The sequence below is a fragment of the Solenopsis invicta genome, chromosome 9, assembly GCF_016802725.1.
Source record: "Solenopsis invicta isolate M01_SB chromosome 9, UNIL_Sinv_3.0, whole genome shotgun sequence".
Taxonomy (NCBI): Eukaryota; Metazoa; Arthropoda; class Insecta; order Hymenoptera; family Formicidae; genus Solenopsis; species Solenopsis invicta.
The window spans coordinates 8,242,346-8,259,420 of NC_052672.1; the positions used below are offsets into that span (position 1 = coordinate 8,242,346).

General features: G+C 28.4%; 1 protein-coding gene across 2 annotated transcripts; it reads left to right on the forward strand.

The window, feature by feature from the left end:
- Positions 1-127: 127 nt before the first annotated feature.
- LOC105194035 (receptor-type tyrosine-protein phosphatase U) lies at positions 128-16,619 on the forward strand. Of its 2 annotated transcripts, none has more exons than XM_039453456.1 (33): positions 128-505; positions 602-844; positions 2,006-2,164; positions 2,267-2,544; positions 2,773-2,965; positions 3,067-3,417; positions 3,575-3,724; positions 4,016-4,171; positions 4,243-4,404; positions 4,509-4,624; positions 4,790-4,967; positions 5,570-5,637; positions 5,773-5,968; positions 6,075-6,190; positions 6,432-6,627; positions 7,153-7,455; positions 7,649-7,914; positions 8,373-8,448; positions 8,817-9,355; positions 9,597-9,853; positions 10,030-10,321; positions 10,999-11,086; positions 11,158-11,234; positions 11,349-11,483; positions 11,547-11,687; positions 11,756-11,953; positions 13,493-13,689; positions 13,774-13,880; positions 14,932-15,146; positions 15,432-15,560; positions 15,634-15,788; positions 16,037-16,172; positions 16,322-16,619. In XM_039453456.1, the coding sequence occupies exons 2-33, from the start codon at positions 634-636 to the stop codon at positions 16,394-16,396; spliced, it is 5,916 nt and encodes a 1,971-aa protein (XP_039309390.1). In that variant the 5' UTR covers positions 128-505; positions 602-633; the 3' UTR covers positions 16,397-16,619. The 2 variants fall into 2 exon arrangements, with proteins under 2 accessions (XP_039309390.1, XP_039309392.1); XM_039453458.1 differs by having other exon boundaries at positions 258-318.
- The last annotated feature ends 456 nt before the right edge of the window (positions 16,620-17,075 follow it).

A 17,075-nucleotide genomic window follows, 5' to 3' on the forward strand; every position in this document is an offset into this window, starting at 1 on the left:
CAAATAAAAATATAAATAAAGCTACTTCATAATTATTTATTATTAGTTATTATCTTTATTTGCGTTTGATCTTTATCTTTATATCGTTTGATCTTTTAATCACTCATGTTGAATGAATTTATGACCTTGTTCGATTTATTTTAATATAATAAAAAAATGATATATATAGACATCCTGTAAAATTGTCATTTCCTGATGCGTCAGGCGCATTTAATAGATATGGAATCTGTTATCGCGGATTTACTAGAAGGAAGTCCAGTTCCTTTCTACCAGTTATTGCCTGTCGTCCAGCAGTCTGAATAGTATAAAACTGACAGAGTATAAAACTTTTCGACAAATCTTTAATTCTCTTAATAACTCATTGTTTAAACTAAATTATTGTGACTAAAATACAATGCTGCTACCTTCAAATAAAAGAGTGATTTGTTCATAAAGGTCCCATTCAAATGTATTCAATAAGCAAGTTTGTTTCATTAAATCATATCTGGCACACATTTTTCTTAAAGTAATATAATATAATATATTATTATTAATTATATATTTATACAAAATATTTATTCAGCGATGTTTTTTTATTCATTTTAATTCTGGTGATTGTTAGTTTCACGAACAGCACGTGTGTAGTTGTTTACAATGAAAAAAGCAATGATAAACATGATGTTATTGTTGTTTATCTTCGCGAATCAAATGCTACATATTGTCGGAAAACTAACTGTGTTACGTGGACCAAAATCCTATACAAACGAAATAAGATTGATATGTCTCTCAGAGGATGATGGCGGCGCTCTTGTGTGGAACTACAATTTAGTTTGGAAATACTCTTATGCACCTGTAAACAATTATAGTAAGTTCTTTATCAAACCTAAATATTATATATTATACACAGCTAGCAAAATATACAAATTTCTAAAAAAATTATTATTTTTTTATTTTATATATAAGAGAAAATTGTTGAATGCATACAACTTGCAAGTTATATTTTAAATAATATATCCCATTTAGTGTCAAATTGTACGCAAACAAACTGGAAATTATAGCTTAATGTTTCGGATAACTATTGCTACAATGTTTAATCTTTTACCAATAACAAATTAATTTGTTACAAGACTTTTTTAATTAAAGGTTTTTTTTAATTACAAAAGGTGGGATTTAGACAATCAATTATTTAAATATTTAAAATGGTATCTGCTCTTATATCGCATCGCCTTTGGCGATATCAAATTTATGCATTAAAATAATTAAAAACATAAGGAATCATTAATTAATATTTACTTTTGTTAATTTTGGAAAGCAAAGATCGTATATAATAATGATTAAATAACGGTAGTAAAAAGATAAGGACGTTAAAATAAAGCTTGATTAAATTTATTTTTGCAATTGCCATATTCTTCTTTGTATCAATGATTAGTTTTACTAGTAACGCACGTCTCATTTTAATACTATTAATTGTAATTAAATTTGTGGCGATTTATATGATTTAAGAAACTTGATCAATTTTTTCAAATGTCAATTCAATCTTTATAATAATTTGTATATACAAATTTGTATATACAATAAATTTAAAATATTTTACATTAAATCATCTTTTATAAAAATATAAAAGTTCAATATAAATTTTCAATTTTAGATTGTTATCCGTAAAGTGATAAAAAATCAACATCAGCAGTATCCGCAGTATATTGTTTCAAGTATTTTTAGTAAGCACAAAACAAAATGTAACTGACAGAATGTAACAAAAAAGTGTTTTAAATTTAAATTTTTGTCTACGTTATTCATTTCTCATTTATTTCATACTTTTGTTAAAATGCTGCTTATATTTAAAAAAAAAGTATGAAATAATGCTGTGGTACGAACTTAGGTAATCGGTAATGCATTTAACAACTCTTATACTAAAATTCTTATAAAAATTAAATTAATATACCTATTAAATAAACTTATTCGTAAAACATTTAATATTTTATTAGACTTATTTGTAGTAATTTACTTATCATAGATATTGTTTCAGACTTTCAAAATTTTTATACATTTAACAACGATAATAATGGAATAAACTGCAAAATGAACACAAATGAAGGTTGCTTGGAGTCATGGATTAAACAAAACTGGTATCTTACAAATTCTTTAAAAACATCTATGGGTCCAGTATTTGATCAACGATGGGAAGGTAAAAATCTTGCAGTTAGAAAAAATATTCTGATACATTGATATAAACAACGTACTTTTCTGAAAACTTCAAGTAATATACACATTTAAATATACTTTTCAGAATTCAAACTGTATGAAAATCTTCAAGATGTTTATGATTATACAGATTTTGACCTTACCACCGAAGTAAAGCTTTCTTTTTCGGTTCGAGTATCCCACGATGCGCATATATTAATTTGCAATGGCACGAATTATTACAGTGATTCTTGTTATTGGATCATAATAGGTGGTTGGGGTAATACACAGTCTGTCATACGAAAGTGTGTGACGGGAGTGCCTAAACCTGGGAAATATCCCGATAAAAATTCAAACTGCAATCATCCATTAGATTCAATCAAGGTAAATAGTGGTACGTGATACTTTTTCTGCGTAAAACTGTCAAATTTTTATTCTAGTAAAAACATTTCTAAAGCATTCTAAATAAAAAAAAAAATTAATTTAAGAGCTTTACGTTTCTTGTCACATTTATGGTATTGTTCTAAGAACAAAAATTTTTTAAATCGAAATTTTCAAAAATTGTTACAAAATTTTTATGCTATGTTTAAAATTACTTAAAAATTAATACAGCACACACCATTGTCTGAAAATGAGTGGCGATCGTTTGTAATTACATGGAATTCTGAGATGCACAAAATAGTTGTTTATGATACTGATAAGATCATTTTGACATATACAGACGAGGAAAGGCAATTACACTTAAACAATAATTACTACATGTTTATTAGAAGCGATACAGTGATGTTATTCCGATTTCATATATGTGAGTACTGATCCTAAATCAATTTCTAGTTAAAATTATTTTAAATGGAATATTAATCAAGTAACAAGGAAAAAAATGAATTTTGCAAACATATCTTTCAGATGATTTTTTACATACGACTGTCGAGCAAGCAGTTTTAACCAGTCCTAGCTTTCAATTTAATAACGAAATGATATGTTTACAATTATTAATTGGCCTCTGCGCTGAATGTAATGCACATATAGTCTTGCGTGATTACACAAACGATGAAGAGTTGGTAAAGATAACAGTAAAAAGCTCATCAAAATCTATGGTTCATGGCTTGCCTATGTGGCAATCTGTCACAATCAAGAAGAATTCTTCAGTGACCGATTACAGTAACAGGATGATAATACAGTTGATTCCTATACTCAATATTCATAGCTCGAATCCGTTGTGGGCGATAGCGAACGTTCGTCAATGTCCCCAAATTGGTGCGAATCTCGTAACTTTTTTTTTGTTACTACGTTCGGAATTCTCTTAATATTATTATACTTACCAATTACGTATTTTGCACGTTCGTCAAACAATTATAAAAATTTTTCAACAAATTAATTTATTTTGTGTATACTACGGTTTTATTATATTTAGGAATTTTGAGGAGCGGTGCTATTGTTCATCGTAAAGATTGGGAAAACAACCGTGAATATTTTTGGCCAAATGTCACATGTCAAAAATTATTTTATGATGAACATGCGATTGTGAACCCTATATCGCACGTCAAATCGGATATAAGCATGGGTAACAACGTTATTTATATTACATAATTAAAACTGAAAATATTTTAGTTTTACTAATTATTTTGTTAAATTAATAAATTAAAAAATTATTTTCTAATTTCTCATTCAAATAGCATTCAGTAACATTTAATATTATCATTTAAATGTTACTTAAAAAAATAAAAATTATTTTTAAAATAATTAAACAAAATTTGAAGTAGATCTAATATCTGGATCATAAATAATTTTATTATAAATATCTGGATATTTTGTTTTGTTATTTTCTAAAACAAATATAACTTTTTTTTCTCAGATAACATAAACTGTCCTCAAGGAAAAATTGGACCTCAATGTTTCCTTTTTTGTGCAACTGATCTGAATAGTGACGTAGAGTGTAAAGGAAGCGAAATTTGTTACGAAAATGGTTGCACATGTGCTCCGGGTTTTTTAGGAAACGAATGTTTTAGACGTAAATAATTTCCAATGCAACCAGCATTATTTTTATATGAATCTTTTAATATTTAATATTTAAACTTTTAGCTTGTGATTCAAATAAATATGGTTATGGCTGCAAAAAGACATGTGGCTCCTGCTTATATGCAAGCAATGGACAATGTAATAAAGCAACTGGATTTTGTATTAATGGACTATGTTTGAATGACAATACTGGAAAAATTTACATACCACCTTTATGTCAAACAAGTAACAATTTATACGTACATAGTATATTGCCTTTATATTGTATTTACTAAACATATATTACTGGTTAGATGCAAAGATATAAATGTATATCAATTATTTTACAGGCATAGACAAGCTTAATGCACCTGAAATTATTTCAGTAAGCGAAACAACTATTTGGGCCGTTGTTCCTATGGCATGGAAAGATGAATACGAAGGAATACCGATTCTTTATTCTTTTGTTAGTAACATTTAATATTATCTTTTGAATGCTATTTATACAAATAGAAATTTTTTAATAATTAAACTAAATTTCAAGTTATTCAAATATATGGATAATAAATATCTGAACATTGCATAGTACTTAATAACAAAATGTAAGAAGATAATTTTATGATTTTTATAGGAACATACATATAATTACGACCAACTGACTTGGAAACCGTTATTTCGAAATACGACACAATTGACGAAAAATTTTGTGAACATGGAACCTGGGATTACTTATCATATTCGTTTAAGTTTAGATGTTGCAGGCATAAAAATACATAGTGATTGGCAAGTAGCTGAAACTAAATGCAATCGTGAGTTAATATGAATTAAGTTTACATGGTTTTATTATTTACAATTTGCTATTAATTTACTCTAATGACAGTTGTCTGAGAATTTAAAATTGCTTTTAATAGAATTTAACTTGAAACTATTAGTCAAGATAATTATTATTTTATATTATTATTCAGAAGTAACTTCACTTTCATATAGTATAGGTAATAAAAGATAAATTAAAAAATGATGAAATTAATCTGAGATATCTTAGAAGTAATAGAATAAGTTAAGGCTCTCAAGACAGAAGTCAAACGAAACAAAATGCCAGTAAGAGTCGACTTAAGATTGTTGTGTAAATTGTGAATACAATATTATTTTAATATCAATAAAATAAATTTCAAACGTTTCGACCGTAAGGTTTTCAGGTCTTTTTCAGTAAACCGCAATAAAGAAATTAATTTATAATAATAAAAACAGAGAATGTAGTTAACACAAAGTAACAAATATTTTACTTTGTAGAAACATGTTACATCTTTATTATTACTAAACCTACAATAAAAATATTATTCTAATTTCTTTTATCTAATGCATCAAATAATGTTATATCTATTATAATGCTTCTTTGTGCTTAATGATGTAGCGGCTGAAAACTTCGACGTAACGCCGGAAGAATACAGTTTGATAATAGATTGGCAAATTAATCCAAACGTATGTAAACGCTTTATGTTGCAATAAACGTTAACAATTTTCTTTATTTTTCTATAATTGCATTTTTATAATTATATTTGTACATTTAATAGTGCTTGAACAGAGAAAATACTCATCTTTTTTTTCTTACTACAGCAATTATATTCATGTCCAGCAAGATGGTATTATCTGATAATTCGCAATATAAATACGAATGAGGAAATCGTTTCTACATTAGCTCCGTCATTTTCCTATAAGTTACAGTCTTTAACGTCATACACTCTTTTTGCTGTGACCATATCTCATGGAAATCGCACCCTATTTTCCAAGGATGTTCGTACGCTAGAAGGCGGTAAATTCAATTATATCTTAGAAATATGTAAAAGAAAATCTTTGTGTATTGACGCACATACGTTATATAATTAAATTTCAAATAAATTTTACATAAATTTTCATAGTTCCATCTCAAGTGTTAGAGCTTAAAAACATGTTGTCGGCTACACAACTCATCCTAATTTGGAAACCTCCATATAAGCCGAACGGAAAAATAGTGCGATATGAAGTAATTTTAAAGGTAATAAAGTTCAGCATATGTAAAAAATATTGATTATTAATTAAAACTAATTAAAGTTGTTTTATTCAATTTTAATATTATTCAATATCTCAAGTCAGTATCACATTCACCTCTTAGAATTCTGTAAAATCCGAAATAAGTAAAGTATTAAAATTATACACATATTTAATTTTACTATTACAGATTTTTCGTTTTAATAGATTTCCATGTTGTATAAGTAGATGATTTGCGTTTATTTCAGGTTAATGAGTACTGTGGCTGTAGAGACTTAAAATTACCTACGCCGGATAATCATATTGTTACAAAATTTACAACAGAGCCAACAATTGAAATTCCGGATTTACGTCCGTATACTTCTTATAGTGCGCAAGTCATAGCTCATAACTCACGTCATTCCAGCTCAAACGCAGAGACAAACTTTATTACAGCACAATCTGGTATGTATATTACATCATTTATCAGAATTATTGTTCTCTCTCTAGTTTTCCGCTCTTATCAGAGCGTAATGACTCTTCACCGCATTTCTGTGGTGTGTGCTTTTTACAATTTAAACAGATATACGTTACCTTTAAACGCCGGTTTCAAATGGCCTAATTCAGAGGCAAGATATTCTCGGTGGTTTGCCATTGCCTTCCGAGAGGTAACAATCGAATAAAATCAGATGTTTCTGGTTATTTGAACCCAGATCTTCGGCACAGAGAGCAGACGTACAACTCTCTGAGTCACAACGTAAATTATTATTACAGAATTATTATTAGTAATATAAATAGAAAAAATGCCAATTAATCTATTTAATTAATTATTTATTAAATTGTAATAAACTTTTGGTAATATATATCAATATTGTATACATACAATAAACAGATATAAAGTACTAAAATAAATAATATTATTTTTAAAAAAGTATATTTGAAAATACGTACAAAAGTTCAGAAGAAATAAAAAAATTATTAATTTTATAGAAATCCCATCAGAAGTATTTAGTCAGTTGCGAGTGGAAGACAGAAAATTATTATGGGATCCACCCGAAAATTGCATGTTGATTTCGGGACCACTAAAAGCAAGGATAATAATACAAGGTGTTAGTGACGCTGTTAAAGATTTCAATGTGACCAGACAGACTGGTTACCGTTATTACGATTTGGATAAATTGAAATTAAACGGTCTTGAGCGATACTTAGTAACACTTTACGTAATAAGAGATTACAAGGGTAAAGAAAATACTACCGCTTATAAACAATTTGAGTTTGAAACTCCACCAACAGGTAAATTTTTATATTTTTATATAGCAATTAAAGAGCATTCTAGCAGAATATTTCAACAATGTTGAAGCAACGTTGCAAAATTTGTGAAGTATTGTTAAAATGTTGCAATATTACTAAAATATTATATGCTGTTTAAGTTATTGTATAACATTTAATAACTTTTTCTGTAACTATAACGCAATTAAAATAACAGCTCCACCCGAAGTAACAAATTTAGAGGTTGTCGAAATTGATACTCGTCAAACGCCTGCCATGATACATCTGCGTTGGCAAAGTCCACTTCCACCTCTCAACGGAAAATTACGTAATTATGGTGTTCAGTTATGTGACAAACATAAATCTTGCTCGAATATTGAGAAAGTACAATTTAACGAGTCTTGTGATTTGTGGGACAATTATATCTGCAAAGTTGTGCAAAACACGTACCGACGTTCTTTTATATACACTCAAACAATTAAGGTAAAATATAATAATAGGTAATATTTACCACTATCTAAATATATAAAATTATTTAGATAATTATCTAGATAAAAGAATTACTTTAGTTTATCTCTTTATAAATGATTATAATGTACAATATCTTTATCTCTATCTTAGATAAAAGAAATGTTACTTTTTGTTTAAATTATCTAAAATAGTGTGAACAATAACAAATAAGAAGTATAATATATTGTCCTTAGCTTTCTTAATCTCCAAGATAGCATTTAGCCTACAAGAGAATTTTTCAACATGATAATGAGTTCTGAAATTCATTGTCAATACTAAAATACATAATATATGAGCTACATATTTGTCTTACTTTTTAACTTTGACTTTTACGTACTAATGGAAATCCAAAGAGAAATAGTTTTGTGTCAAATTAAATTATATTTGAAAAATTTATTTTTAAAAATTATAATACAAAATACGTATTACAGGTTTTCGCATACAATATGAACGTTACTGAACCAGGACTTCCGGTTTTTGTAACTGGCGATACGCTTCATGACACAAGTAAAATTTCAAGTTCAATAAATAAATATAAAATCTTATAAAAGTTTAACGTATTATGAACTTTTTAAGTTGGAAACTAATCATAATTGCTATAACACATTAATATTATATATAATTATATTTTATTATGTTTTTTCTTCCTTTATTTTGCTTAATTACTAACATACCTTAGCTTTTATCACCTCGCTGTTAGCATTTATTTCAAAAAAATGCTCACGATAAAATTTTCTCTATTTTCTTTCTAATTTTTTAATCTCTATATTATGTTAAATAAATTATTTAACAGTTTCATATAAAATCATCTTCACAATGTATTTTAAATTAAAGTATTTAATTTTTTTAAATAATATAAATTATAATCATTTTAGCGCCGGATGCACCTGGGAATTTTACTTTTACAATCAACAGTAACAGTGTGATTGATCTAAAGTGGCTTCATCCTTGGAAGACAGGTGGTCATCTTAAGTCTTTTCGCATTTGTATACAAGTAACTTCTTCAAATCTGAGAAGACGCATTTCTCGATCACTCAGAAACGAAATAATCGAATTCCCTGTGACACAATACATGCGTAACTACAGTGAGCGACTGTATTTATTCCCATCAACAAAATACATCATCTCTATTCAAGCTGTGACAATTACGAATAAGTTTAACAGCTCTAAGTCTGTGATAATCCATACACCTTCAACCGCAGTTTTTGATGGCACTTTTAATGTCACGGTAGACAAATCTGATTCCACGATATTATTGAATATACCGTCTGTTTTAAATGATACTCAAGACAGCATAATGCACATCCTTGTAAAAGGCCCTAATCTTTGCAAGCAACATTTGGAAGTACCTGAGAGTCTTCGTGCAAAAGCAGGTTTAAAGAACGAATTTGTTTGGCAAGCTGCTAAAGTTTCGGTATATATACAAAGTATTTGTTTTTTACTTTTTATAGAAGAATTGTTAATAATGAATAATCTCGCAATAATAATTATATAATAATTAAATAGGTCTAGCTGTGAAAAGTTCTGTGAATAGTAACCATAAAATTATTTTATATTGTATAATAAAAGTAAGATTAGCGTTACATAAATCATAATTAAAATAGTTTCTTTATGCATATCTTTGAAACTAAATATCTTGTTTTTAATTATGACAGACTAATGAATTAGCTGGCAAACAATTCAGAATCGGTGACGATAATATTTACGGCAATGTGAAGAATTGTCCATTAAAACCTGAAGAGTTTTATGATATAATAGTTATCGTAACCGAAGGAAATTCGTCCACCAAACCGATCATGCTTACGCAATCTGTCCGCGTCGGTGAGATACCACCAAAGCATCATGAAGTGTGGATCGTGCCTATTATATTAATCCTCATTGTGATAGGCACAGCTTTTTACTTGTACCGAAGGTAATTTTTTCTTCTACTTTTTAGAAAATAGAGCACAAAAAGTATTACTTTTTTCGTTTATTAATATTTGTCGTGTAAGCACTTTAGACAATCTGCTAACAGCACAAATCAAATTTCAATGTGGTAGAAATTAATTTTACATCTTTTGTAACCCGATATGTGATTTCTTTGTACAGGAAAAAGCAGAAAATGACTAAGCAGCTAAGGCAAGACGAAATGGTTTTGTCGCAGAACATCGATAACTACGAACAGGAAACAAAATCTGTGATATCGAATTCAAAGCACGATCTGTCAACTCCTTCTGACAGACAATCCCTATCGCGGGCAACCACTCCGGAAGTGCAGCCGATTGCTATCGCAAACGACGACGAGGCGGAGAAAGAAATGACATCATTGGTGAAGGTGAAAGATTTCGAGGATTACGTTAGGCAAGCAATACAGTCAGGATTGCTCGATAAGCAGTACGAGGTGAGTTGTCGACTTTCGTTTTAATCCTTGAACTATCAAATTGCCTTCTGAGATTTCTTCGAGAACTTGAATTTTACACGTGGCGTTAAATAGAAAATCAGTCCGTAGCTCAGAGCATAGTGTGACTCCTCTACGAATTTCTGTGATGTGTGCTTTTTACAATTTACACAGATATATACGGAACATACAGTTTAAATTCTTGTGACAAGATACTCTCGGTGGTTTTCCATTGCCTTCCGAGAGGTAGTGAACAAATAAAATGAGATGTATCTGATCAGTGAGATTTAAAACCGGATCTTTGGCACAAAGAGCAGACGCACGACTCTGTGCCACGATCACTACAACTTTAAATATTAATATTAAATGTTTAATATTAATATACTGCATACAACATATTGTAATTAAGAGATTAGTTACACAGTAATTAATAAAACTTTTTTTATTAAGGTTTTTTAAAAAAAGATGTTACAGATGCGATACAATCTTAATTCATATTTTTCATATAAAATTGAAAATTTTTAATATAAAGAAACAAATTCAATAAAATTTACAATTATATATGGTAATTAAAATAATAAATTTTCTATAATTGAACTATTGTAGGAATATTAAACAAGAATATATTATGGATTAATTATATATGATAATACAATAAAATTACTTTGGGCTTTTTTTAGACGTTTGTAAGAGGGCAAACTCGACCGTGGGATTACGGAAAATTACCACAGAACAAATCTAAAAATCGATACGGGAATCTTATTGCATGTAAGTAAAAAAGTCGATCTTAGAGTATGGCTACACTTGAGTAATAATGAATTATTATCATGCTGATATAGATGATGAAACGCGTGTGGTATTAAAGAAACTTCCGGATGACGCTCATTCCGATTACATCAACGCTAATTACATCACCGTAAGTCCTAATTAATCATAAGTGGAATACTTTTGACATGCAAATTGTTAAACTATATATTTACATGTGGCGTTTAATAATACTTTCTTAAATTTAAATAATCATTCAAAAAAGGGTTATAAAAAAAAGAAGTGCTATATAGCAACACAAGGTCCCAAACCCAGTACGGTCATCGATTTCTGGCGCATGATTTGGCAGGAGAACGTTCTTATTATTTGCATGTTGGCAAATGTGATTGAAAATGGAAAGGTAAAATTTTTGTATTATTAAATTGTTAACATTTTTTGCATAAATAGTTTATAATTTTTACAGACCAAGTGCGAGCAATATTGGCCCGATATTGGCAAGAAGAAGAAATATGGCGACATCATTGTATTAAATGCAAAGCACAACGTCTTCGCCGATTATTGCTGTAGAACTTTCCACGCCACTTGTGGAGACGAAACTCGAAAGGTATTAGTATTTTTGATAAATACTGGATGCAATATTAGTTTCTACTAAATAATACATATTAACGACAGATAGAACATCTACATTATACGGCTTGGCCGGACCATGGCGTGCCATTGTACACGCATTCCGTAGTCACGTACTTGAAGAAACTTTTAGCGACACCACCTGGAAATGGACCCGTGGTAGTTCATTGCAGTGCTGGTGTTGGAAGAACTGGGACCATTATTTTGTGCGATATTTGTCTCCATCGAGCAGCTGCTGAAGGCGTAATAATAATATTTAATTTAATTATCGCTTCAGCAACATTTACATTAATTAACTATATCTTGAATTCATTAACGGAAAGAACGGTTTTGCTAAATATCTAAAAACTTAAGAAAAATACATCAAAAATTTAGTATTGAATAGCAACTATCAATTGAAAGTTTACTATTACATTTAGTATTATTATTGTTTTCAGAATCATTTTTGCGTGTTATAATCAAATAATTAATTGTTAATTAATTATTAATAATAATAAAAAATTTTTCATACATAATTTATATATCTCTTAAGTTGAACTTTTATAACTAAAAATTGTGATCACTTAATGCACTCTCTCAAACATGCTTCATGACTATTTTGGCAAATGTAGACTTGGTGTGTTACTATGTATTACCTTCCATGTGGTGAATCAATTAAAAGTCTGATATATGTTCTGGACAGACTTGAATCTTTAGCTCAGAAAGCAAATAAGCAACACTTACACCATAATGACTACATAATGAACTCAGTTATGTAAAATTATATAATTCTAAAAGGTATAGATAATTATGTAAAATATTACCCATTTATTTATTTATATATAATTACAATTTAATTCTATATAATTATACACACATTTTTTGTTATATATGTATATTTATCTATTTTACATGACAATTTTTATACATTTATAAATAATTATAAACAATCTTTTAGAACTTATAGTTTATATATAAAACATAATTATACATATACAAGGCATTTATCCGTACAACTTATTGTACAATATAATTATATATAAAAAACACATCTAGCAATATTTTATCAATACGTACTCTTAATGTTATAATTATTTTACATTTTACATAACATTATATTTGATGAATAAGAGAAGTTTTTTCACATGCTTCTGCATATTAAAAAATATAAATTGTAACTTAACATTTATATATAAGGAAAATCTTTTTTCATTATACATGTTTTCATCTTTTTAATATCTATTGAACTAATTTATCATATATGTGTGTTTATTAATATAAAATATTCATGGATTATCGTGTTAATTCTTGTACGATTTTAATAGTCAAGCAACATTGGTGATAGATAATGCTTAGATTAATGATCGTCATTCGACGATTAATACCAAAAAAGAGAGTTAATTTCTTGTTTTCGGAATTAATCCTTGTTTTGATGTCGACTATCAATTGACGATCGAAATTTATATGGAACTTTTAAGAATATTTTATACCCAAAATAAAGATTCGATGTATTTTTCGTAAGTTTAAATCTAAATATACTTTTGTTACATCATCAAAATAACTATGTGTAGGATGTTCAAACTGGTTATTAGAATGTGAAAACTTTTTATTATTCATCATTTAAATGCCTTTTAAATATAATTATTTTAAATAATTGCATGACAAAATTGTTAAAAATCAAAATTATTTTCAGATTTATATCTAATTTATGATTTAACAAAATCAGATTATTTAACAAAATTGTTGTTTCCGTACTTTAGTATAATGAAAGGTAATAATTTAATTACAAATAAAATTAATTAGATGATTGACGTTTTCGCCGAAACGGCATCTATTAGAAGCGAAAGAGCTAACATGGTGGATAATAAACAACAGTATCTACTAGCACATTTGGCATTAGTGGAATGTCTGCTTTCTATACCAACTACATTGCCATGTAATGAGATGTTATTAACAAAAATAAAAGAGAAGAAGAAACAGTTGCCCATTCAACAACAAAGGTACGTCGTAAACATTCGACTCAGATTTTATTTTTGGATTATTTAAGCTAATGTAATAAAAATTAATTATTCCTTAATTCTTAGATTACAGAACACTGCATGGCAAGATGAAGCTCTGCGACCTGTTACGTCTCCATCGCCATTATCGGAACGTAATCGAGCCAAAAACAGATTTCCGGAATTGATTTTAGGTTTGTACGCATTTTACTAAGAAAGGATTTTATTTTATAAGTAATAAAATCAAAATATCAAATATCAAATTGACTGGAATTATATAATAAATAAGCAAAGAAATTGAATTAATATGTTTTGTATTAATCAATTTTAACAGTTAATCTTAAATATAATACAACCATAAATACAAAAAAAAAGGAGTGGTCGGATATTTTTTTTTATAACGTACAATCAGTAAATATTAACGCAACGCAACTTTCATCAACACCAGTTTGTTAGTTATAGAATTCAACCACTTTATAATCATCCTATAGGTAAAATTTTATTGCTACATAGAACGAATGTTATTTACAATTTACTAAAAAAGAAAAAAACAATGCGTTTCTGAAATAGCAGAATGGTTATGAAATACTAACAACTAATGTTATAAAAGGCACTTTTAATTATAAAATTACAAATTAATTACTTTTCGTAGAACTTACTGATAAGTGCCATAAGACGAGGTTTTATGAACATTTAATAAAATATATTTTATTTGGAAAAAAATATTTTAAGTAATTTTTGGACTTAAAAAATAACTTTTTAAAATAATTTTTTGTTGCTAGTGAGCATTATGCAACATCTATTATAAAATTCTAAAGTCGTAAGAGCGGTCTTGCGTGTAATGCAAATGACTCACGACTATCTCACGACTCCTCTTACTACACAATATAACTTTAAATGCCGAATTTATACACATATTAAATTCAGTTACATTATTTGAAAGCCACATTCAAGATAGATTAAAGTTAAAAAAATTAATGTCTAACATATTTCTTAAAATTAAGTGGAATGTATATATATCTGTAAAAATTGCTATTACCTGCAAAATTGAAATTCAACTTTTATAAAAACGCAACGTCTAGTAATCATCCTAAATAGACTGTAACGAAGTAATTTTAACGACTGCTCCTAATTAGCATTCAACCCGAATCATACAAAATATCTTATGGTATCTCACTTCCCCACATGTATCTCACGACCCCCGTCTTTCATCTATATTTAGAATAGATTAATTTTATTTTACAGATAAAGCCAGTAGAATATATTTAAAGAGATACCCGACATCGGACGAGGACAGCGATTATTTGTCCGCCGTTTACGTAGACGGAGTAAAACTTCAGAATCAGTATCTGGCTACGCAGCTTCCCATGCCATCGACGATTAATGATTTCTGGAGAATGATTGCCGAGTTCAAAGTTGAACTTATTCTCATGCTACAGCTTCCAGATTTTCAGGATCCTGTACGTATATCTTTTACATATTGAATTAAAACGTATTTGTCAAAGAAGGAACGCATTTACAGAATGTAAGTTATACATTTACAACGAATACTTTGTTCACTTTTTAACATATGTGCAATTGATGTAGATAAAATAAATTAGCTAACTAAAATAATTTATAGAATATATCAAATAACGTCATATATCAAAATATATATGTCTCAGTTAATTATAATAAAGTTATCACAAGTATTTTTATATGTATGTACCTTTCATATGTATGTAAATATTTTATAATTCATTCAGACTTGTTGTTCGATCGCTCCTACAAGCGGCGAGTTTAAACCAGTTCCATATTTAAATATCACAGTAAAGGAAGTTGTGGAGTACGAGTATTACACATCACAAAAATTGTTGCTCGTTGACAATTCCGAGGTAAATCAATTCGATACGACAATTCGACAGACTTTATTTGCTCCTATTTACTTAATTGATAACACTGTCGCAGAAACCCTCGAGAGAACAATTTGTTACTATATTATGTTTAACGAAATGGAAACCTGGAAGGCATCAATCACCTCCACCCGTTATGACGATGGTGACCTTTTGGCAAGCTGCGGAGAGAATCGCGAGAGGCGATGGTCCTACTGTCACGCTCTGCCAGTAAATATTAAGATATTAATATTTCGAACCCAGAGATTGCTATAATTTAATTTAAATCGTTGAAATTTTTTTGCAGACTAAACAATATTTTACATCTATATATTTTATTTTTTTAATTTTATAACAAATAATCATGCGATAATAAATAATGACCGCAGAAGGATTTATAATAATCTCGATTTTAAATTCATGTTTTCTAAGCAGTTCTTCGCAAAATGTTTGAAAAATAATGTCTAATACTCTTATAGTGACGGGGTAACTGGATGCGGGCTCTATTTAGCGTTGAGTTTCCTGCTGGAAAGAATGGCCGTCGAAAGAGAATGTGACGTTTGTTTGGCGGTGCGAGCTGTTAGACGATCTAGATCAGATTTTGTTTGTTCCCTGGTAATATATCCATTTCATCGCAACAGAAAAAAAAATATTGAGAAACATCTTATCTATATTAAAAATATTAGCAATTACTATTACAAGATCAAAATATTATAAGAAACTATAAAAATATACTCATATCACATTTTGTATTTAATGTTTAGGAACATTTGGAATACCTATACGATGCTGCAGTGGCATATTTGGAATACTTTGAAACCTACGCAAATTTTTCGTGAAATAAGTACAAGTTGTCGAGATAATTAAGATAATGAAGTGGCACGTTGTAATAAAAAATTGTGAACGTAGTTAATGGAATACTCGTCGTATATAACCAGATATGTATTAAACATTGATATTAAATGTATTTGATATTAGAGCTTATGTAGAAAAACGAGAACGTAGAAAACATTTCATTTTTGTATAAATGGAAGTATACAGAGTATAAAGAGTAATACCAAATACAACTTTGTGCTTTCCTTGGATTTTCTATTATACGATCAAGGTAAACCACCTTCGTGCTTATGAATATTATACATTAAGGCGTGACAATCTCACGAGACGATCTCACAATATTTTCTGATAATGTAGAAACGCGCGTACAATTAATTTAAAAAGTTAATTAAAATAAACTTTGTAAATAATATCATTAGCAGATAGATGAATGTAATTCATCTTAAGAAATTTAAAATTACCGTGAATAAATAGATGATATATTTAAATTTATTTAATGTTTCTCGATATTTTGCATTAATTCAATGTTATCAGCTATGCTGTACTATATTTAGTTAATTAGAAATGTGAAGTATAAATATCATAAACAATGTATAAATAATGTTTTATTGTTTAACTGTAATTCTTAACTTCTTTATTAACAAAAAGAAATTTTAAATTTAAGCAAAAGATATATATATACAT

What these genes read in the sequence shown, in the direction of transcription:
- LOC105194035 (XM_039453456.1), top strand. Translation starts at nt 634, where the DNA reads ATGAAAAAAGCAATGATAAACATGATGTTATTGTTGTTTATCTTCGCG. An exon ending in TCAACGCTAATTACATCACC is followed by an intron (nt 11,235 to 11,348) that starts GTAAGTCCTAAT and finishes CATTCAAAAAAG; the next exon opens with GGTTATAAAAAAAAGAAGTG. An exon ending in TTGCCCATTCAACAACAAAG is followed by an intron (nt 13,690 to 13,773) that starts GTACGTCGTAAA and finishes CTTAATTCTTAG; the next exon opens with ATTACAGAACACTGCATGGC.